The 24,555-nt window shown below is 42.4% G+C and overlaps 1 protein-coding gene across 3 annotated transcripts in view; it reads right to left on the bottom strand.

Moving 5' to 3' along the window:
• Positions 1 to 2,968: 2,968 nt before the first annotated feature.
• DCBLD1 (discoidin, CUB and LCCL domain containing 1) overlaps positions 2,969 to 24,555 on the bottom strand; it is a 64,707-nt gene continuing 43,120 nt past the window's right edge. For 2 of the 3 annotated variants that reach the window (XM_006123084.5, XM_089777221.1), the window contains 9 exons: positions 24,275 to 24,315; positions 23,587 to 23,802; positions 18,270 to 18,394; positions 15,220 to 15,367; positions 15,016 to 15,132; positions 12,484 to 12,574; positions 11,497 to 11,543; positions 8,745 to 8,864; positions 2,969 to 5,795 (listed from right to left, as the gene is read on the bottom strand). In XM_006123084.5, coding sequence (XP_006123146.4) covers positions 5,275 to 5,795; positions 8,745 to 8,864; positions 11,497 to 11,543; positions 12,484 to 12,574; positions 15,016 to 15,132; positions 15,220 to 15,367; positions 18,270 to 18,394; positions 23,587 to 23,802; positions 24,275 to 24,315 — 1,426 coding nt within the window. In that variant the 3' untranslated portion in view covers positions 2,969 to 5,274. The remainder of the gene's footprint in view (positions 5,796 to 8,744; positions 8,865 to 11,496; positions 11,544 to 12,483; positions 12,575 to 15,015; positions 15,133 to 15,219; positions 15,368 to 18,269; positions 18,395 to 23,586; positions 23,803 to 24,274; positions 24,316 to 24,555) is intronic. The other variant, XR_012902648.2, reaches the window with a different exon arrangement.

The following is a 24,555-nucleotide window of genomic DNA, read 5'->3' as shown; positions in this document are numbered from 1 at the left end:
GCCACAGCAACCTGTGGCTCTCTGGAGTTCCACCTGCATCACTGTGGCCTGCCCCACTCCCCCAAGCACCTCGGCACCAGAGCCCCGCACTTCCCACTCCTCCCCCGCCCTCCCATCACTTTCGAAACAGGCCAGTATGTCAGCTAAAAAGAGGCATTTGCAGCTGTTTCCTTTGCTGCAAATCCTGCTGCTACTAACTAGCTTCTGTTCTAGCACTTCCCTGGCCTCCGGTGTTGGACTTGTGCTCTGAAGCGGTTGACCTGCACGTGAACGAGCATTGGCTATGCTGCTGTTAAACCTGGGCACATGCATGGCAGGGAAATGAATGGTGCATGTACATTTGTTGGGTCATGCTAATTGTGAAACCTCTCTTGACTGAAGGTATTGCTTGAGTCACAGGATTCCAGGAAGGGGTAGCAACATTCCTTCCCCACCCAGTGAAGGGCAGGGCTGCTGTGCCCCTTGGTAGCAAGCAAAAGCTCTCTTGCACAGGGCAATGGATGAGCCATGAGCTAGAATAAGCCCTGGTGCCCTGCCCTGCCCTGCAGTCATGCCGGCAAAATTGGCATTAAATGCATTCCAGTATCTGAGAGGACCGTTTGGGGCAAGGACTCTATTCCAGGGGCAGCTCTGCTTATCTCAGCCCGAGCTGCATGCTCCATGCCTACCAGAGGGACACCAGCTGAGAGAGGGATGCAATTCCTAAGTTGAGCTCTTTCCTCATTCGGGACTTTCGTGTGTGCAATTTCTCCAATGAGTGTCTGGTGTGCTCATGCTGTGAGAGTCTGTGGGAAGCACACGGCCCCATTCTGACAGAATGCTTTACAGGAGCTGGGTGATGTGCCAGACTGATGTGCAAAGCCAGAACCGGATGCATTGAAAGCCAGTCTACTAATCCAGACATTGGCTAGGAAAGGGGGCTAAGCTCCCACCTACACTAATGCTTTGAGGACCCAGGATTGAGGGGCCCCAATGCCTTTGGCTTCTCCTTAACAGACCAGAGGGCAGCACTGCAACGCTGAAGCTGCGTCATGCTATGGGGCTGAGGCTCAATCCTCTGGGACTAACAGACAATTGGTGCCTTACTTAACAAGTAGAGTCATGATAAGCAAGGGTTGGGTGAGGGGGAGTGTGGGAATCTTTCTGCTGAGCCATTATGACCGCATTAGACTAGCCACCCGCTCTGTTCTGCCCAACCTCCTTTACAAGTCCCTTCCTGCAGCTTACCTGTGTTTGCTCAATGCACACTTCACAGGGCTCTTGGTTTCCTTTGGATGGGGTGGGGCTCAGCAAGGTGTGGGGGGGCTAAGTTATTTGCCATCCAATCACAGCTGAGTTGCCGCCCCCAGCTTGTTCATTAGAATGTAAAAGGCTGGATTCTCCTTGGCAAAGGGCTGGAGATAGGCCCCCAGGTTAGGGAAGGAGAGAGAGAGAGAGAGAGAGGGGCAGCAGCTTTTCTAACCTCTCCCATGATGAGTGTAGTAGGAATTGTGGGATTTACAGGCACTGCCAGCCACTAGAGCTCAGGGGAAAGTTATGTGCTGTCTTTTTCGGCCCTCTCCCTTTGCAGGAGCCACCAAAACACCCACCCCCTTACTAGGCTCAGGGCTTCCTGGCAGGGCCCTTAACACAGATGTGTGGTTTTATAGCCTACCCCAGCTCAGTGATCAGAGCTGCAGCTGAGTAGTAGTGACTGAGCAGCATGACAACCTGTAATAAAAAATAAAAGGGGCTGATAAAAACCAAGGAGCCTGGTATTGTCCCATTGCAAGGCACTCCTTCAGGGTCCCCTCACTAAAACATCAGAGGAAAAGACAAACTATTTGAGGAGTTTCTTAAGGTTCTGTCCTGTGACACTAAAAAAAATGTACCAAGTGAAACCAGGCTGTGTGTGGAGGCACGTTTGGGTGCTAGCAGGGAGATAAGTAGGTGCCAAGATGAACTCTACACTCCTACTCAGAGCTGCAGATGGAGGAATCAGCTGGCAGAGGCATGTCCGCAGATTATTATTGCACCAGCCATGTCATCACTTACTTAATAGCCTGACTGACACTATCTCAGTGCCTCGAGTGAGAGTAACTCCGATGACGTAGAGCTACTCACCGGGGTGGGGAATCTCTGGCCCGTGTTCCCTGTAAACTGTGTGCTTAGGCGGCCACCCAGAAGTGATTCAAATGCTGCCTAGCTGACTGGCAGCACACCAAAGCCGGCAGCATGTGTTGCTACTGGACATGCCTCAGTGCACATACAAATTATTCTGCACATGGATGGAAAAAATTAAAGGGGGACTGTTGCCTCTGGCCTGTGGGCCTGACAGAACTCATCAGGGTTAGCCGCTGGCAGGCAGCCATAGCGTTTGTTAACCCAAGTGTCCGCAGGCACCAAGCCCCCGGGCCAGAGGTTCCCTGCCCCTGCCTATGCCAACAGGGCACTCTCCATTGGGCTAGTAAAACCATCTCCGCAAGAGGCTTTTCCACCAACATAGCACTATCCACACTGGTGCTTAGATCAATGTAACTTTGCATCTCAGGAGGTGTGGGGGTGGCTTATTCACCCCTCAAGTAAGGTAAGTGGCAGGGTGTACAAGCCTTTGTTTGCTTGAGCAGTTACAAATCAAACTAATTATGTGTGGGTGGAATATTGGAATCATGCTCATAAGAAGGGGATCCTCATCCCTTACTATTATATAAATCCAGCATGGAGTTTAGTCCTAGATTCTTCCTTCGCTCTCTTCTCTAGCCCCACAGGTTATAGGTCAAAGACTAAATGAGGTATAGTGATAACAGGGCCTTGCTAAAAAAAATTAAGTCACACAGGGAATGTTAGCCACAGCAGCACAACTGTTACTTTTACACATAATCGGGAACACCTATTTCTGGGTGTTTGTCAAATTTCTCCTCCTGCGGGATATGCAACAACAAGGGTGTGAAGCAATGATAAAGCAGAGCTAGACGCCAGACCTGCCGGATATAGTTACAAAGGTTGGTGTCCTTTATTTACACATGTATGTAAACAACAGAAAGTAAACAATACCACCCAATGTGGTGTAGCAAGTAGGTTGCTGCAGTTTTACTTCAGGAACTGAAGTGTTTCACACATTTCACAGAAATTGCACTGACACACACACACACACACACACACACACACACACACACACACTTTAGTTTAGCACCAGCAGAAGGTCATTGCACCATTACAGTCCACAGCACATTAACAGTGAAATAAGCACAGGAAAAATATTAAGAGCTTGTTAGGGACTAGATATGGCATAGTCTCAAATTACTACTACTTTTTCTATCCAAGGAACTTAAAGCACTGTAAAAACAATTAATTTAGCTTCACTAAACCCCTTTGAGACTGGCTAAAATTTCCATTTTGTGGATCGGGAAAGCTAAAGATCCTGAGAAGTTAAGTGATTTTTGCCTTAGGTCTCTCGTCTGTTACCGAAACTCTGATCTACAGGCTGGTTCTCAGCTCTGTGTCTTCTCTAGATTATGCTTCCTCTCAACAAGAGAGAAACTTCCTGCACAACGCAGTGCAGGTATAGCACCCAAACGAGAATCCAGGATGATCTTCCTGGAAACAACCCTCTCCCACCTTTTTAAAAACAAACTTTGCTGATGTGAGTGCCGTCAATTTTAAATGCCAATAGCAAACCATATGCACATTAGATTGTATGGTCTGCAAATACTTCAGACAGAAGGGGTAAAACTCTAAAAGAAAAATAACCCAAGAATTCAAAGTTCAAAACTTATTCTGCTTGTAAACTGTCCTAGTCCACAGACCCTTATTGAAAAGTTACATTCATAGATGTAGATTTTGTAAAGTCCAAAAAAAAATGTTCATGTTCACTACAATAAAAGACACTGCTTGAACCAAGATGGTTTTAAATCTTTTCTACTTGTCTTTAACATGAACAGTAGCATGGAAAGACTCATCTTGCATCTTAATATCAAATTAAATCCTAGCATGTAAAGACTGTTACTGAAAAAAAGTAGCTTAGTTTTGTTTGAGCATCACACTAAATTGATCACCCACAAGTACCGTAGTTTTATTTCTTCCACTCTTCCAAGAATAAAACTGTTGGAAATAAGCATTTCTATAATCATGGAAAAAGAAGTGAACCACCATAGCTATAGGAGAATACAGGTTAAAACTGCTAATACAAAAGATAAAGTTCGTATGAGCATAAAACTTTTTTGTACAGGAGCTTCTCCAACAGCTGTTTTTCCTACCATTTAAATACATAAAACAAAACAGACTAAAGAAAACTCAATTATTTTCTTAAATAGAAACTATGTACAAATTGCACATATAACAAATCAGTGACAGAAAGAGTTTTCACTGATCCTTCTGCTTCTCTTGCTACAGTCAGTGATTAATCAGTGTACTCTGGTCTTCAAGTGTCAGAACACAACAGAACTGAAACATCATGTGCTCAGACTGAGTTTGTCTTCTAGCTGCTGGAGCAGAATCCTTTTAAAGTAGGGCTCTATCAAATTCACGGTCCATTTACAGCCATAAGATTTTAAAAATAAATGTAATAATTTAACTCTGAAATGTCAGTGTTATAGCTGTAAGGTTCCTGACCCAAAAAGGAGCAGGGGTTTATCAGCATGTATGTGTGTGTATGGGCTGGGGAGAGGGGGGTTAGAATTGCTACCCTTACTTCAGCATTGCTGCTGGCATCCACACTGTCTTCAGAACTGTGCAGCAGGAAAGCAGTGGCTGCTGGCTGGGAGCCCAGCTCTGAAGACAGATGGCCCGGTATGTTATTGCCACCCTTACTTCTGCACTGCTGGCTGCAGAGTTTGGCCCTCAGTCTGCAGCCACCATTCTTTGGCTGCCCATTTCTGAAGGCAGCAGTGCAGAAGTAAGGGTGGTATGGTATAATATCACCACTCTTCCCTTCTGCACTGCTGCAGGCAGGGTGCTGCCTTCAGAACAGAGTGTCTGGCCAACAGGCACTGCTCTCTGGCAGCCCATTTCTGAAGGCAGCACAGAAGTAAGAATGACAATACTACAATCCCCTAAGAGAGTCCCGTGACTCCCTTGAAATACCCTTTTGTCAGAACCGCCAACGTGAGAAACGCTGGTCTTCCCCTTGAAATCTGTATTGCATAGGTTAAAACACACACAAAAGAACAGATTTCATGGTATGACATGCATTTTTCATGGCCATGAATTTGGTAGAGCCCTAACTATAATACATTCATTCCAGTAGCTATACAGTAACATTGTTCACTCCAGCAGCAAATATCTCAGCTCAGAAAGTCACAAGAGTGCTGTCATTGCTGTCTGATTTACTGGCTTTAGGCAGTCTCTGGGTGTTGAATAACCCTCATTCACCAGTGAATTAGTTTGTGGTTTCTGATAGTCAGTACTGTAGCCCACTGCGGTCAAAACACCATTAACCTTAGGTTTATCATAGTTTGTTAGACTCTGTGGCGTTTGATAGTTTCCATTCCTGACATGAGTCCTACATGAATTACTGAAACTGGCAGCAGAAAGGGAATGTTTATGAGCTGACGAAATCACAGGTACATTGTAGTCATTCTCTGAGGGAAAAGTGTTGTCTCTTCCTAGATGTCTCTCTATAATAGGGGTGGCATATTCAGGCTCTTGGTTGGTCAACGGCAGTGCATATTCATGATGGTTAGCTCTGTGTGGGCAGTGGTAGTGGTTCTCAATCTCTGAACTATCTTTCTTCTCCTCAGACTCTGTGTCCATTGGCCTGAATGTGGATCCTTTTCTTATCATCATCCCGGTTCCAATCATGAGAGGTTGCTGATAATCTAAAAAGAAGCATTAAAAGCTCAATAAATACAGAGACAGACTACTGGCTTGTTTGAATTGTATCATGTATAAGAGGCAGTTAAAAATGTTAAGTGACCCAGCTGCTGTATCAACAGGAATTCTCATTAGGAACATAAGAAAACTCAGTACCTGCCAAATTCCTTCATTCAGTGAATATATTATCATTTATCAGCAATAGCTACGGTTCTAGAGAAAGCATAAAAGTGCAGTTTCAGCAAGATATGATGCAAGTTCCCTTGCCAGACTAAAGTTGATAGGAATTTTTCACATGTGAGAAGTTCTGAGACACATCAGAGTAGTGGAGATGCCTGAAGGATGGTTAAACTCTTCCCATACTCCCAGTTCCTGCATTACTGATGAGGAATCTTATGCAGGTCAAATAACAAATAGGAGGAGAAAGCTGGATGGGACAAGTACCAAGATGGAAGGCACTAGAGTCAAATGGATCAAATTTAGTGTGTAATCAGCTTGGAGCTAGAAGTGAGAGGGAACAGCAAGGAAGGAAATTATTGGATAGGTCACCTAGATCTGGCAGGATAGGAAGAGGAGGATCAGGATTAGAGATGTTAGATAGCGATTTACTGAATAGTCATGTAAATACACAAATCTTGTTGGTTACATGCCTATTTGATAGTCCCTGGGGGCATGGCTGGCAGCCAGTGCACTTCTGGTTCCACTATCAGGGAAACCCCCACCACTCCGTGCTTCTGCCTCTGATACAGCAGCCCTGTCCATGGGAGTCCAAGCTCCCCATAGACAGAAGCTGTGCCGGCATCCCAGGGAGCAGCCTCTGTCCATGGAAGCCTCCCCTGCTGCTGCCTCTAATAGAGGCAGGAGCACGGGGGTGAGGGGACAGGGGAAGAAGAGGCAGCTCTGCGGAGCTGGTATGTGAGGAGAGCCAGCTTCCCGCATGTACTGGCTCCCGCCTGCCCCACTCACCTGCTGCACCGGTGCCTCTCTATCAGAGGCAGCAGTGATGGGGTGGAGAGGGTAGGGTGCTTTGCTGATCTGGGCTCCCGCTTCCCCCACCCTGCTGTCTCTGATACAGAAGCAGCTTGGGGGGTGGGGGGGAAGGGAAGAGAAGAGAAGTGGGAGAGAAATGCTTGTAGTAGATATGATTAACTGATAAACGTAGGCTTATCGGTTAATCCTCTACTCGACTACATGGTGACATCCCTAATCGAAAGCAGCAAATGACCCACAGAGGAGTCAGAGATAAGATCAAAGGACTGCAGTGTCAACAGGGGTGTTTGCAACTCAAATCCAAGAAAGCCCCACCCAAAGAACTCCTGGGTGAAAATTATTTTTAAGACACTCAAGAAGAAAAAATTGCAACATTTTCACTAGTCAGAAACTCAAGAGACTAAAATGTATCCCTTTTTCTTTGATGAGCTGACCTCCACAGCTTTGTTAAACAGCACCCACAGAGACTGCCAATGTTTTGGTATTGTCCTTGAGGTCAATTCAGTTTTTGTTTTGACTTTACACTTCAATTCAGACATGGGCTGAGTTCAGTCCTCTGTAATCCTGGTAAAATTCTCTGGCACTTCCTGTTGCACATCTCAAAATGAGCTGTAAGCTCTTTGGTCAGAAAACATCTTGTCTTTATCTGTACAGCGCTGAGACCATCGAATTGTTCTTTGAAACCTCTCCCACCATTAGTTCTATGGAACCCCTAACAGGATATGATGGAGTATCCTGATCCATTCCAGGATCTCTTTAGGGACTAGGGAGTGCTAGAGATTTTAACGGTGAATTATAATATTAGGATTTTTAAAAAACATATTTCTAAATTAACTGCCCTCCAGAAACTGGTTGCAGAGCTGCTCTCAGCACACATATCTAACTTTAACTCACTTTTTTCAGCTTTATCATCTGCCTTTAAGGCTAGTATACATAAAATTCCAAGCTTTAAACATTGCCGCTATAAATTACCAGGGTTTAAAAATCCCACAGCTCGAGAGTTTGGAACCATCTATAAAGTAGTTGCCATTAAACAAAAAGTGTGGATCTGTGCAGGGTATCATCTCAAATAACCACAAGGACAAATAATCTTGATTCACCCTGCTCAGAAGACAATTTTAAAAAAAAGTCATCAAAACATTTAGAAAGATCCTGTTACAACAAGCACTAGTCTAGTTTTTAAGATATATCCATGTAAGTGCCAGAGGGAATTCAAGTTAAATCCTGGTCACCATTTATTTTAGTTGGTCTTCACTGCATTTCTCTGATGATGGATATCAAAGGAGAACTGGAATTTTGGGATGCTGGGGACAGCAGATGAGTATGTTGACTGATCCCATACAATGGCTGGGCTCACTAACCTTTCCAGAAAGAGAACACAGGGGCAGGAATCCTATCTGAGATGCAAACAGGGACTGATGGCTGGAATTTGCTTTGTCCAATGAGTTGCAGCCAAGGTAACACAGCACGTTAACACATTGTTGTTTTACTTAACTACTTTCACTGGCCCTGATTTCCAAAGTGCTTCAGGCATTAAGGGAGGTGAACAGAGGTCTCAATATGCTCTCTAGTTGGGCATGCACCCACATCTCCAACCTCTGGGCAAATGGACTCTTCATTTGCATCACTCAACTCTGTTGCAGTAGTAAGACAATAAATACAAACATGACTAAAGAAAAATATAATCCTAATCAGCAAGCACAATCTATTCTAGTCAGGTTTTTGTATTGTGTCTGTCTCGGACAGTCTCACAAGGAGAAAACAAACCTCTCACCACAATGGAGGAAAGTTAAAAAAAGATTTCTTAATTATCCATTTTCCCAGTATATTCCCTCATTTCACTAATTCAATGCACAAGGGTAGGTTGCTCAGTCAGTATTTGCCCACCTCCCCTGTGTTATGTACCACAGTACATAACACAGGGAAGAAGAAAGTGAATGCATCTCAAAGGCTGCAACAGTTACCTGCCATGTCACTTGTGACCAGATCCAGCTTTTGCGGCGTTTCCTTCTCATTATTATAGCTGATGGTAAATTCTGTTGACTGATGTCTGACAAAGGGCTGCTTGATATGTTTCCAACAACCTAGAAGAAATAATGAAAGCAGAATACACTAAGGGCTTATCCACATGAACACTTGGTTCATGGCAAGCTGGGGTATAAATCTACCCTGCACTAGCCTGCTATGCACTAAGCTTCTGTGTAGACCTGCTATTGTGAACTAAGTAGCACAATGAATTACATTGCTTTGAAACAGGAATAAATTAAAGCGCACTAGAGAAATTTTAGTACATGGCAGCAGACCCACGTGTGTAGGTTGCAATAAAACACCTGCAGCTGACTAAGGTTTGGGCCTGGGGTTATAAACTTGCAGTGTCAGGCCCGTATGCAGGAATTTCTCTGGGGTGTGTGCGCTTTTTTGGTAAACATGGACTGCAATTTTTAAAAATATAAACGAATTCAAAATAGTCATGCAATGAGAGTGCGTAAGGAAGGTTAATGAAAAATTTAAGTGGAAACAATGGTAAAATAATTGTGTTAGACTAAAAATGTATACAGTAATAAAGGGGTTATAGCAATTACCTTTTGGGATCTTGCTGTAATATCAGAAATGAAAAATATTCAAAAATATTCCAGCCTTTGTTGTAGTCAAATTACGGCTTGTCATTATTATACGCATAATTAACTATTTTATCTTGGTGCCATTAGTTGCCAATTTCGGATAATATGGCTTGTGTCTCCACGACAGTGTTTAGAGCTAATGATCCCACTCCAGAGCTTCAGTGTGAAAGTTGCATAAGCTCATTACTATTCATTTATTTTGTTTGCAAACAACCAATTGTAAACTACTAACCCACTTCATCTAGTTTCTCCAAATTGGGACCATAATCCGCACTGCCTGACATAGGATACAAGGTACTCTTTGATCTATTTTCTCTTCCTGAATATAGCTCTTTCCTATACTTGTTTCTCGTGAAAGGTAGACCACTTAAAATACAACCCTCGGACTCATGAAAGGAGGTTCATGTGGTGTTTCCAGTGATGTGCGCAAGATGGAAATATACAATTGGCATGTTTGATGTAGACATGTCCACTGGGAAGTGAATTGAGACTACTATCTCATTCCACAAGAGTGCATGACTGAACAACCATCAGATCATAATGACTTTTTGGCCATTTGATCTTGACTCCAGCTTAGGAATTAGACCATGAAACTCCATAGCTCAATGCTGGTTTTATCCCCATCAGTATTTTAAAATGAATATGCTGCAGCATTTCGTAGTGAGAAGAATTCTGAAGGTCATCAAGACATATAAAAATATAAGGGAGAAACTTATAGTTTTCCTCATTAAAATGTCTGCTGCTCTGGTTACAAAGCTATTTTTTAAATCACTTGCTACAGTTAAGTTAGTATTGCTTTTCAAGTGTGAAAAGACTTCTACTAAGTAAGGGTGGGCCCTGGAAAAGTTTGGAGTGTAGCAGAACTTGTTTTCTTTACTGAAATTTGACCGAATTAAAATACACACTTGCATGCCTGGGGTGAAACATATCCAAAACAACTAGAAGAAAATGAAAAACTTGAAGAAAACATTTTGATTCAAATTTTGGAAAAAAAAAACCAAACCACACATATACACCCCTTCAGAGTTCTTAGGTTCAAATCACCTTTTTCTTCCACACCTTCAGGTTTAGGGGCCAAACAGGTTTGGGCAGTGAGGGGGGCTGGGAGCTGGTGTGCAGCTTATCTGGGCTGTGAGGGAAAGGGAGATTGGAGCCAGCGTGCAACTCAGTTGGGCTGGGGAGGGTCTGGGAGCTGGCAGGCAGCTCAACTGGGTCAGCTTGGAGGATCATGGGGGGGGGGAGGGTATTCACACCCTTCACACCCCCCTGCATACAGGCCTGAGTGTAGATGTTCAGCCTCAGGCTGGAGACTTTGCTCTTAGTCCCCCCTCCTCCCCTCACCCCATAAGTATTCTCCTTTGGCACCTGCTGAGAAAGGGGTATTCTGCATTGCTCTGTTTCAAGGTTTCTTTGGAGACAAGTTGAGGGGAAGTGAATTTCTTTTGCTTTCTTCTCTTTCAGATGGACATTTTGCCATCTCATTGTCAGAGGAAGAGTGCGCTCCACTGGAGAGGAACTAAATAGCAGTTGAACTCAGGATTTCCTAGCCTAACTGAAACCTGCCCTCCCCAACCTAGTCACCTAACACAAAAGATGTTACTTCAAAAGGTTTTCTGCAGACATCTTCCAAAAGCAAAATCCCCTCACCAATGTTCTCTTCAGATATGATGAATGAAACACAATTCAATACTGTTGGGCTTTTTTAGGAATTAGGAGCGTCTCCCTCTCCCTCCCTCCCCCCCCCCCGGGAGGTCCACCAGAAGTAGCCTCATTAAAACCTCCTTAGGGAGAGGCTAACCCCTGCGCTGCAGAAGAGGGAAAGGAAAGGCACAGTTTGATGGCGGGTATGTGTTTTTTTTTAGTGGGAATACTGTCAGTTTTGATACAAAGTCTTGCTTTCAATTGATTTTTGCATGTCTGTTGTGGAAGCCACATTGTTTCTTTTCTTTGGCTGCTATTTTCAGGTGGCATCATTTGCTCTAACCCCTTCACAATGCCGTGAATTGAATTGAAAGGGAAGTGATGCAACTGATGCTCACCTGTTTGATCTTTCCCATCAACTCACAGAAAGGAGAGAGCATGAATCTCCACTAACCTGTGTGTTGTGCAGATGAGCCATAAGCATCTCCTTTTGTCCCTCGCCTGAAAGATAGCAATATGTCTGTAAGGTTTTGTTCCTCCCAGCACTTCACCTTCAGGTCTTAGCTTCAGTAGGGAGAACCAGCATGTTTACCATGTGAGGAAAATCATCCCCCTTCATTTTCTTCTGGATAACAGTACTTATTACAGAAGGGGACATGAATGCTGACTCTTGTTATATTTACCCTCCCCCTCAAAACTCGTTTAGCTGGCAAAGGCACAGAAAATAGTGACCTCTTAGCAGTTCATTTGGTTTGTTCATGTCCCTATATTGACAGCTCAGATGTTTTCTTCTTGGTTGTGTTAGGATTGCTAGCCTGACTTTTGGTCAGTTAGAAACCCTACATTTGACACTGCATTCAGAGGCGACACAAGCCCTTTTCATAGGGAAGTCATGTCACAGGAACTGTATCTTCTTCCCCAAATCTTCACCGAGCAGAGTTCAAATTCAGGGAAGTCTAGGGGGAGTTTAAGATAGTGAAATTAACCTTTTCCCAGGCATTTCCACTCATGTGACAGCTGCTTAGCTTTATTTCCCAACACATGTTTTATAAACCCCCTTACATAACACCTCTGAATTTGGCCCACTGAGTCAATGCTGGTCTAATTCACATATCAAGGAACCAGCAGACCCGAATGTAGCAACACCACCAATGAAAGGTGGCAAGATAACAATTAAAATAGGCAGGTTTGAGGCCAATTAACCAATTACTGTGTAACTGAACTAGCATCGGGGGTGTTATTGTACATCACCTCTGTATTTGGCTGCCAGATGTTAGAGTAACACAATGTACCAAACCAAATAAGAGATTCTCATTTTAAAAAGGCTTTCTATCAACAAACAATTTTTAAGTTCCAGCCTATGAGAAAGCACTGGTGTGCTAGTGTTGTCTATGCCACCACAGCTTTTTTAATGTATATGATGAAAAATAAAATCTCTTACTTTCGTATGGCTGCATAGATACAAATCCCAGATAGCAGGAACAGACACAGCCCTACTAGGACTGGGACAACGATAGCTGTAAGTTTTAACCCTGCATGAAAAAAAAAACAAAAACAACAAAAAAAATGTAACCAGGCTAGAGTTTTCCAAAGCTAGATACATTTTGTTTTAGCAGAGTAGCCTGAAAAAAAAAATAGGATAAAAATCTTGACTCAAGAGTGCATGAGAAAGTAAAGGTGCAATATTGCAAGAGGCTGTGGGACAAATTTAGATTTGATGTGAATAGATGCCACCATGTTGATCCCGAAGGAGCTAGACCTATTTTCTCTAGGGCTATGTCTACACTGCACGCGTATTTTGAAATAAGCTATTTCCGAATAGTTATTCCAAAATAGCTTATTTTTGAAATAGCATGTCTACACTGCTGGGAAGCCTCAAAATTAGTCTGAGGTGGGATTCCCTAATGTAGACCTGCTATCTTGATTTAGAGCTCCAGGAGGTATTGGGGAGGAATAACTTAGAATGGCCCTGGTGAGGGGCTATTTCAAAATAGCAGCAGAGGAGCATCTACACAGGCCTTACTTGGAAATAGCTATTTTGGAATAGGCATTATTCCTCATAGAATGAGGTTTACAAACTTTGGAATAAGCCACCCATTATTTTGAAATAATGAAATGGCTGTGTAAACGCTCACATTGTTATCTCAAAATAACAGAGCAGTGTAGACGAACCCTCAGTTTCTGTGTTGTTCCATATCTATATACATTCTTCCAAAAGTAAATTATCTTATTATAGGCTGGGATGGCGGTACCACCTATTAAAGTTGTCAGACACTTCCCATTATGAAGACCCTATTTTCAATTGCTTGTAACTTTGCAAGGGAGAGGACAGAAACAGGATGGAGGAGGAGCCTGGAAGGGGAGACTAGAATTGGCTGAGGAATGGGACAGAGATGAGAAATCTGTGGAAGTATGGATTGGAACTGGGTAAGCAAAGAGCATAGGACTGGGACAAGGAGACAGGGTTGGGGTGGGACAAGGTTGAAGAGGATTCCCAAGTCTCAATCCTCTGCTAGCATGAAATATCTTTGAAACTTGCTGTCGAAGTGCTTGTCTGAGCTCACTGGCATTAGTTACTTCATTAGCATCAGTGGCAGAGACCACTGATGCTAATGAAGTAAAAGTTCCAACCCTCCAGAAGAATCACATGGTATCAACAAAGTGGCGCATGAGAGAATTTGCTTCCCCTCCCTCCCCAAAAAGGCAAACTGAAAAAAAACCCACCTTTGAATTACACTCATGTCTATTTTAAAAGACCATTAAGGTTGCAAAATTAAGCACTCACACATTAGGAAATGCCAGAATTAAGCTTGCTTGTGCAATCTTAATTTGCCTCCCTTATGTGCCTATATTAGTATAGCCTTTTAATTGCACATCCACATATTACTTTTCTCCATAGGGGCCCTACTTCAGTCAACCTTTGGGGTAACGGGAATAGCACTAAAGGTACTTTCTGTTAGAATGCAGCCACATTACCTTTGCTCAATTCTAAGCACCCACCTAGACTTCTATAGAGGAAAGTAAAGTGTACTGCTCTAGTTGGTCTTTTGAGTCACTGACCTACTGTAGGAGTATTTACTTTGGAGAGATACCTCTATCTATACATCAATATTTTTGTACAGCACTAACCTGCCTTTTTGGGGAGTAGGAGTATGCAAGGGGAGAGGAGAGAGAGTTTTTATTTATTTAGAAAAAGAAAATACCTCTAGAAACCCAAGGCTCTTAAGGTCTGTAGTAGGTTATCTTTTGCAAAACTACTATTGTAAGAACAAGTGGGTTTTATTTTACTACATATAATATAGTCAATCCCATGTTTTAAGGCAGTGTAGGTCAAAAGTAAGAGTGACCCTGCAAATCAGAAAGAGTTTATGCCCACTGCACTTCTCTAGGGTATGCAAAAATAAAGACAAACTGAAAATTGTTTTTCAAGTGTTTTTTTCCCTTAATTTTTTTTTAAATTAGATATTCAAGTCTTGTTGACTCAACTTTTCCTCAGATTCTAGGGACTAGAAAACTGGTCAATTTAGGACATCATTGAAAGGAAAGATGTGAAACCTCATTAACTGAAAGAGGAAATTATTTTATTCAGGCTATTTAATAATTTAGGGCTTGTTTTTGTTAACATCTAACATCTGAAACACATCTGGAAGAAAATGTTTTTTGTTTATAAAAAGAACACTGTCCCTTCAAAGGTCCAAGCAAGATGTCAATAGGAGTCCATCAAGGGAGACAAAATAGGGAAAGTGATGCACACTATATCTACGTTTAAAAAAAATTAAGATTTCAAATTTTATTTTTCCTTCGTAAATAAAACAAAGAGGACTCTTTACTCTCTCATTTTCAGAAAAATCTTTGAAGAACATTGATGAGATAGTAACAATTTTATCTGGCAAATTGTAGATGCTGGGTAGAACAGGAAATACACATCAAGACAATGGGACATTTTAGAGAGACTGTACTGATCTAGTGTTACCTAAGCTAGTTTCTTCTGATGGGATGGGTTCTGTGATGGTTCTGTCTTCTTTTTCAACTGCCACACCTGTACTTTGACTTGGTCTTTGCCACACTGAGTGAGTGAATGAGTTGTTAGCTGCAAAAAGGGAAAACAACTGAGTTGTAATGGGCTTTGGACTCCATTGCTTCATTGGGCTCTGGGAAATACAACTTACTTATTTACCTTGCATTATTCGACAACCAATCAGCTCCACCTTAAGTGCTATTCTTTGGTGCCAGCTCTGTGGAATGATCCGCACATATCGGGCCACTATAGGAGGGATAAAATTATTACGTACTACGTCCCCATAATTAGAGTTGCCTTGGAATACCTGCAATTTAAAGCACACAAACTCTTTAATTGCTGTGTTTTCAGAGGGAGTTTGTTAAAAATACAGATCTTAAATTTGTCAACCTAAAACTCATTCAAAAATATCTAAAACTGTGTTATAACTTTAGGATTATTGGAAGTAAATTTTAAAAGAATTTACTTTACAATTTTTGCTAACATTGGCATTTTGCACTTAACTCAGCCTGGACAAAGAAATAAGACTAGTCATTTTCATTTTCTGATCAGCAGCCTGCTCATGCAGGCTTGTTGTGTTTGAATTAGAAATACCCCCTGCATCAAAAGCAAAACTCCATCACCCCCTTTTCATGGAAAGTAAATCATGAAAAAAGTTTTGTAAAACTACTTTTCTTCAATGAACTCTAAATGGATGATGAAAAAGAAGTTATTCACCTTCATACGGATACTACTCAAAAAAATAACTTAAGTGGGTTTTGCCCACGAAAGCTCCTGATACTATAAATATTTTTGTTAGGTCTCTAAAGTGCCACAGGACTGCTCACGGTTTCAAAAAATAATGACTATGTTAACCTATTTGTACTTACAAAATCCATCTGATCAAACAGCCTGCTCTACAAGTAGATTTTTTAATTAGTTTAAATGAAAAGTATATAAATGTGAAGCCTTGGGCTGAATTAATTCTGATTAAGATAACATGTAACAGTTTCTTCTGAGTCACAGAAGTATAGCCAGGCTAGTCTAACTTTAAAAACAATGAGTGGTCCTGTGCTACCTTAAAGACTAACCAAGATATACAGAATCATGAGCTTTCATGAGCAAAAAACCCATTCCATTAGATGAATTGGAGTTTCTTTTGAGGTGGAATTTAAAAACAATCACACCAAGTTTTTTAAATGGACTGATACCTGGTTAAAAAGTCAGGAAACAAAGAGTAGGAATAAATGCTCAGTTTTCAGAATGGAGACCGGTAACTAGTGCTGTCCTCCAAAGGTCCGTACTGGGACCATCCTATTCAACCAATTTATAAATGATCTGGAGAAAAGGGTGAACAGTAAGGTGGCAAAATTTGCAAGTAATAATAAATTGCTCAAGATAGTTAAGACTGAAGCAGACTGCGAAGAACTTCAAAAAGTTCTCATAAAACTAAGTGATTGGGCAACAAAATGGAAAATGAAATTTAATGTTGATAAACAGGGCTCGACGACCACAGTGAAAACCCACTTGCGAGCCTTGCACTGCCAGTGAATGGGGCGGCCGGCTGAAATCTACTCGCCATGGGCAAGTAGATAAGCGGATTTGTCGAGCCCTGTTGATAAATATAAAGTAATGCATATTGGAAAAAAAAATCCCAACTATACAAAATGATGGAGACTAATTTAGCTATAACTACTTAAGCGAGAGATCTTGGGAGTTATTGTGGATAGTTTTCTGAAAACATCCATCCACTCAGCGTGCAGTGGCAGTCAAAAAAGCAAACAATGTTAGGAATCATTAAAAAAGGGATAGAAAATAAGACAGAGAACATCTTGTCGCTTCTATATACAACCATTGTACGCCCACATCTTGAATACTGTGTACAGATGTGGTTGCCTCATTTCAAAAAAGATATATTGGCATTGGAAAAGGTTCAGAAAAGGGCAACAAAAATGATTAGGAGTTTGGAACAGGTCTCACATGAAAAGAGATTAAAAAGAGTGGGATTTTTCGTCTTAGAAAAGAGGAGACTAAGGGGGACAGGGATATGATAGAGGTCTATAAAATCATGACTGGTGTGGAAAAAGTAAATAAGGAAAAGTTATTTACATGTTCCCATAACATTAGAACTAGGGGTCACCAAATGAAATCAATGGGTAACAGGTTTAAAACAAACAAAAGGAAGTTTTTCTTCACACAGTGCATAGTCAACCTGTGGAACTCCTTGCCAGAGGATGCAGAGAAGGCTAGAACTTTAACAGGGTTCAAGAAAGAACTAGATCGATTCATGGAGGGTAGGTCCATCATAGTTATTAACCAGGATGGGTAGGTATGGTGTCCCTAGCCTGTGTTAGAGGCTGGGAATGGGTGACGGGAGAGGGATTGCTTGAAGATTCCGTTCTGTTCACTTCTTCTGGGGTATCTGTGACTGGCCACTGTCGACAGACAGGATAATGGTCTAGATAGACCTTTGGTCTGACCCAGTATGGCCGCTCTTATATTCTTAAAATATTTAATAATTATCGTTGTGGAACGTGCAAACCGGCAAACTTTCAAATATCTAGTTTGCATAGTTCAGGGCCATTACTGTACCTATTTTCCACTGTAGGCAAAAAACTGAGCTTATAGGATATTAAAAATCCTGGGGGGAAAAAAAAACACATCGTGAAACCAATTTTTTTCTCCATATGATTTAAAGTACTGAATACATGGCGGTAACAAGAATCCCCTTTCTCTAGTCAGACTTTCAGGGCCTGTAAGACTCCCTCTGGAGCAAGATTTTGGTTTATAAAATGAGAACTGATGATCTGTTAGGGTCCTGTGCAGCAGCACGGAAAATTCCTACATGATCCATTGAAAGTAACAAAGAATATACTCTGGATCAGGCTCTTGGGATTTGTTTAGAGTAGAATTTCAAAAATGAAATTCAGTGTAGTTATACCAGTGCAACCCTCCACTGTAGGCCTTGTATACATGTTGCATTGCTTTGTGCAAATCCCTACATGGATATTTATTTTAACTTGAGAACATGAATTTTGGTTTAGTTCATACGGATTCCTTTAGCTAACCTAAAAAGTGTCCATACAGTCTTTGTGCGCCTGTTTAAGTTACATTTATGCAGTTGGACAATCTTTGTCAAAGTCAACACACGCTCCTAATCTTTCATGGCAGTGAAAATCTTTCCTTGAGTATCAAATCTTGTGTCACAACTTTCCTTCAACTTCTTTTACCTTTTCTTCATTGCTTATGATTCCTTTGTATGTTCTCCATTTTGAGTTGTTATTTTTATAGTTCATAGTAAATGTCTTTACATAAAAGTTAAACTTCAGTATGGTGGATCCTGCAGTCCTAATCCCTTGCAACAAAAGAAAAAAAAAACAAGTTTTTTTAAAATCCATGTTCACATGCAACTACAAAAAGCAAGTGTGTTAAAAAGGAGGTACAGTTCTATCTGAAATCTATTCATTCATCTCTCAGACTAAGTTTGGAGTTCAAAAAAAGTCAACTGGCTGGAGGAAAAAAAATCAATTTTCATACTGTGAATTTCATGGTGTCTATTGTGGACCCTGATCTTAGAGGATCTATAGTTTTACATTTTGCCCCAAACCGTCTGCTAAACATTCTTGTATACAATAATGGAAGTTACTGAATATGTAACAGTAAGAAGGAGAACCAAAATACATGTAGTTAAAAAAAAAAAAAAAAAGCTTGGCAATAGATTTTAAGAATTAAGGGCTTAGAATGTGCCCTAAGAGAAGATGGGAATTGGCATAATTTAGCATGAATATTATGTGCTTGACCAAGGTTATGAAATGACACACGCTTGACCTAAGATTATAAAATTTAGCCATATGTATCATTTGATAGTTTAGCCGTGCATTGTGTAATACAGATGAACCGCAACTGAACATATGCTCATATCTATAAACTTTTGTGCTTAGTAACCAAAGTAGAAACAATGCATGCTGACACGTTATTTCCAGTTATTAATGTTTACTTAAAATACACTCAAGAGAAAGTTACTCACCTTATGCAGTAACAGGTTCTTTGAAATGTGTGCCCCTCTGGGTACTCCACTTTAGGTGTTCACTGCTACTATAAATCTTGGATTACAAGTGCAGTGCTCCATTGCGTTGCACACATGCAGCCCACGTCTCACGCTGCTTCAGGCAGTTAATTAGCACTGTGTGACCAACCCCCCCCCCCATTTTTTTCTCTTCTGCAGAGCCTTGTGATAATTCCAAAGAACAGAGGAGGAGGGAGGGTAGTGGAGCATTCACAGGGACTCACGTCATGAAAAACCTATATTACTGTATACAAGGGGGTAACTTTCTCTTGAGTGCTCCACTTTAGGGGACTTCCTAGCTAGGGATGTAAAATTTTGATTAATTGGCTAATCGAAGAGTCAATGCAATTTGCAACAACTATTTGATTATTTGATAAGGGCAACTCCCCAGGGCTGTTGCTACACTTTGAAGGCGAAAGCGCTGTGGGGAGCACAGGGACAGTGGGGACTCAAGCAGTCTGGGCTGAGGCTCAGGCTGCAGTCTTACAGATTTCTGTAATGTGGACATTGGTAAGCAACATTATAGAGACTGATAAAGCCCTAGTGGAAGGCACATGAATAGCCATGTTGGGAGTATGCAATCTGAAATGTATTTAAAGAGCCTGTGTGTAAATACGGCGCTCTCTTTGGATCATTCTGTGATTGAGATGAACAGTTTTGGAGACTTATGCAACGCTTTTTTCTACCTATGTAGAAAGCAATTGCCCTTTGTACATCCAGAGTATCTAGTCTGGACTACCGTCTAGCAGTTTAGCATAGAATGTGGGAAGGTAGATAGACTGAGATGAAATGAGGAGATGATCTTGTGCAAAAACTTTGGATGTGGTTTCAAATACACTTTATGTATGGAGGGTTTGCAATGAGAATGCCTAATTCTCCCACCTGAGTGGTAGACATATTCACCATGAGAAATGCTAATTTCATAGAAAGATGCAACAAAGAGCATGTTGCCATGGTTTCTGCTGGAGGGCCAGTGAGGACTCGAAGGACTAGGTTAAGGTCCCAGGGTAGGTTCATGTCAAGGTAGAAATTGCTGAGGCCTCTGAGGAACCTTTTCGTGAGTGGGTGGGTAATGTAGAGAATTCCTCTATTTTGCTGTGAAACACTGTGATAGCAGAGAGACACACTCTTCGTGGGCTCATGGAAAGGCACAACCTTTTGAGTTGCAATAAAGTAGTCCTGTATTAAGGGTAAAGAGGCTGAGATGGCTGAAATTGGTTTTTGTTGAAACCATGCCTTGAATTGTTTTCATTTCTTCATGTAGGTGCTGCAGGCCATTGTTCTGAGACTCGGTAGTAAAACATTTTGTATTTCACTGGAATATTTTATTTCAGGTCCTTTGAGCCAGAAAGTATCCATGCGTTCAGATGGAGTCATTGAGAATCTGGATGAAGAATGCAAGTAGTGGCAAGAGGGGAAATGAGGCAGAAGTGGAAGCATTGATAGTTTGAGAAGATAAGGATACCAACTTTGGCGAGGCAACATGGAGGTTTTTGAAATTACTGTGACGTTATCCTGCCTTATCTTATGGATAACCTGCAATGATAGGAAGTGGAAGGGAAACACAGATAGGAGAAGTGTTCCACTTCAAAAAGAAGGCATTACCCAGATAGAGGCAACCAAGCACCACCCAGAAGCAGAAGTGAGGGTGTTTTGTGTGGTTGTGAATAGATCTATCATTGGAAATCCCCAATGCTTGAAGTTGTTTCAGAGCATGCATGTTGTCAAGTTCTCACTTGCATTAAGCAGGATTTTTTTCCAGGAATACATCTACTATGATGTTTTGGCAACCAAGTAGGTATTATGCTGTAATATGGATATTGTGTCTGATGCACCATTGCCAGAGTCTCATGGTCTCTATGCAAAGGAATGTGATCATATGTCTCCTTATCTGTTTGTCCATGAGGATCTGTATGATCTTGCCTTTGACGATCAGTAAGAAGTGGGAGCAAGTGTTTGTGCATGTCTCTTAGTTCTAGGAGATTTATGTGCAGAAGAATTTCCATTGTAGACCTGCGGCTCTGGATAAAGCACAAGTGTAGATACAATTCCCAACCCAGAAGCGAAACATCTGTTGCCACAGTCATTGTTAGGGGAGTTTGTGCGAAAGTTCCTCCTACATAGATATTATCTGGTGGAATCCAGTAGAGGGGGACTCCTTTTATCTGTTTTGATACCTTGAGATATTTGTTTATACTGTACCTATGCGGGACATAAAACTGAGGAGAGACAGGTTCGAAGGCACTGCACATGGAGTCACGTGTCTGACAGTGTATGTTGTGGAGCCCATGTGGCTTAGTAGTTGTAGACAAGTTCTGGCTTGTGAGCTAATTTGTACTGTGGAAATCAGGTTGGTCAAAGGGAGGAATCGCTGCTGTGGTAGAAAGGCTGATGCATTGAGAGAGTTGAGGGAGGCTACAATGAACTCTATTTGTTGCACAGGTGGCAGTGTGGGCTTCTGGGCATTTATTTGGAAGCCTAACCTCATAAAAGAGCATGAGTGTCTGTTCTGTGGCATCTATCACCGGTTATTGTACTGGTGCTTTGAGCAGGCAATAATCTAGATATGGAATATCATAATACTTTTTCTGCATAAATGTGCAGCCACAACCCAGACCTTCAAAAACCTTGAGGGGCAGTAAATAGACCAAAAAAACCTTGTATAGGTTGGACCTTCCAGGTCTGGCACCCTCGGGACCTAATCAGTCCCAGACAAAGGATTTTACCAGACCAGGGAAGGTCATTTCTGCCCCCGCACCTCCGGCCTGGCCCAACTGCCTGCAGCCCCGTCACCTCTAGGTGCAGTGGGCTCTTGCTGCAGCGCCCAACTCCTACTGCTGTACCGGGCAGCCCTTCTACCTCTGCACACTGGGCTCCTGCTGCCTTACTGGGCAGCCGGCTCTCACTGCCCTGCTGGGAAGCCCCCACTGCCACACTTTGGGCTCCCACTGCCCTGCCAGCCCTCAGGGCTCCCAAGCGCTAGCCCTCCACCAGGACACTCTGGTCCTGAAACGTCCGTGGTCCTTCCAGACCAGAGAGAGTTGCCTGACCAGAGAGTCCCAGTTCAGAGCTTTTCAAACTGTATTGAAAAAAAATCTGGGCCTATTATGAATTGAAGAAACTGCAAGGGATGGATACAAAGAGTGAGAGTAGAGAACCAGTCCCCTTTCTAAACCTGGGGTTATAGTAGCAAGTGTGACCATCCTGAAGTGTTAATTTTTCATGAACTTGTTGAGAAACTAGAGATTGAGAATGGGATTCTGTCCCCCTTTATTTTTTCTGTGACAAAATAATGGAAATAGAAGCCCTTCCCTCTGTAAGAAGTCATCTACCTCTTTTTGCAGTAGATTTTCACGAGAGGGGTCCCTGATGAAGGATGGGGAAGGAGGCGACCTGGGAGAGCTGAGAGGTCTTGGTGATAAGTGGGATGTGCCATCCATAGTGTCCAATACAGCAACTGGGGTGGAGGAGGCATGGATGCCATCCATAAGTAGACTTATTATTGGGATTCTTTGTGTGCCGTATGATGGCCTGTGTGTGGAGGCATGTCCTGCTGTATTGTGGTTGGGAGAAGAATGGTGGGAATAAGGCTTGCCATCATTGACATCATCCTCGTCACTCGAAAGAGGGGGGAGGTGAGTAAGGTGGAGTGGAAGGGTGACTTGGTATTGAGTGAGTCAGAGTAAGGTCAGTGCTGAAAACAGGCGATTAAGGCTTTGAGGGGAGACTGCCAAATTCTTTTGTAGAAAGGACCAACTTGGTATTGACAGCAGCATCTACTCGTACTTGGAAGGCGAGCCTGTCAGAGGTTGCCACAGAGGACTTCTGTTCAGGGGGAATCCTGGCTTCTGGATCAGATGCTAGCCTGAAGGACCTCTCCATTAGGAGCAGCTTTAGCTACAAGAGTCTGGCTTTCCTGATCCTGGCTGTTCGCTTATGGCAGTGAGGACACTTTTGAGTAACATGTGTCTTGCCAGGGCAATCCATAGCCTACAGGTAGGGCAGGGTTTAAATGCCACAGAAACATGCACGCACCTGAGGGGAGAGTTTCACCCTTCCCTGAGGGGAGAACTTGGAGTAACAGTTCAATGAAAACCTGTTCTAGGGTTCAAGTAGGAAATAAACATTAGGATGTTTTAATGAAACGGGGACAAAGAAAAAATAAAGGGGTTGATGATCTGTAATAAAAGCAGAAGTAACTGTGGTATAATATGCTAGCTAAACTCCGGGGTGCTGCGGAATGCTGTGACTTATAGCCAAAGGCAGTAAAAAAGGAACTGAGGGGAGGCTGGTAAATCACCTGAAGTGGCACAAGACAAGGTCTGCCCACGTTCAACCCAACCCGGCACTGCTACCATGAATCTCCAATTACTCGTGCAGGGTTGCACAAACACCTAACATGGAGCTCCCCTGGGGCACTTGAAGGAAAACTTAAAGACTCAGACTTGGGAACCAGCCATGTTATTCAGTTGTTAACTTACCAGTTATTCTCTTTTTCTCTCCCAAGTCTATTTCCAACCACTCCCGGTGGCTGCTGTGGTTGGAAGCCCATGAAAGCCCTTGGGCTTGAAGCCAGGCCTTATCAGGAGACCACTGAACAGTTTCCCCAATTTCACTGGCCTCTTCCCAAGAGGATGATGCTGTAATATGGCTGTTGGGGATGAATCCATCTTCCAGACTCAAGGATTTACTGCAGCCTAAAAGGAATTCCCACACAAAGAGATGGAAGAACCAACTTGCACTTTCTCAGCATATCCCACCACTGCCACCAGCACATAGAATTCTCCTCTCCTTTGCTGTTTCTCCCTCCTGTGCTGCCAACCATTAGACACAGGGTTTGCAGCAGGCAATCCAATATCAGATTACTATGGCCCATCTTCTTCACCCACCCCCAGTCCCTCCCCTCTGAGAATGAATGTGGGACTCCATGCATGTACTAGCACCACAGATGCAGTAGTATCACATCATGCTGGGAAGCTGCTTCTTAATCACATGCATTTTTCTTATTCTTGACTTTTTCCTTTTCTATAATCACAAGCTATAGTTGTAATACAACAGCAGGATGTTACTCTGTCCAAAGCCACACATTGTATGTGGTCTGACATTTTCCAGGTTATTTTAGCAGTTGCAAAGCGGGATTGAATATCTAAAATAAAGTATTTTTCTTACCACTGGAGGTAAACACAAACCGCTTGTCTGAAAGTGAACCACTATAAGAAACAAAGGGGTGGGGAGAGTGACCAAAAACAGTTATTGAACATCTCAGTAGCTGCTCATGCAAACTAGTGCAAGACAAGTATATTACTTTGGGGTAAAGGTAGTCTGATTCTTAGGGTACGTCTAGACTACGTCCCTCTTTCGACAGAGGGATGTAAATTAGGCACTTCGAAATTGCAAATGAAGCCGGGATTTGAATGTCTGCTCTTCATTTGCATAATCGCACCATAGCA

This window comes from Pelodiscus sinensis, chromosome 3, assembly GCF_052426305.1.
Source record: "Pelodiscus sinensis isolate ZL-2025 chromosome 3, ASM5242630v1, whole genome shotgun sequence".
Classification (NCBI taxonomy): Eukaryota; Metazoa; Chordata; order Testudines; family Trionychidae; genus Pelodiscus; species Pelodiscus sinensis.
The sequence above is the reverse complement of the archived record's forward strand: the minus strand, read 5'-3'. Positions and strand labels throughout refer to the sequence as shown.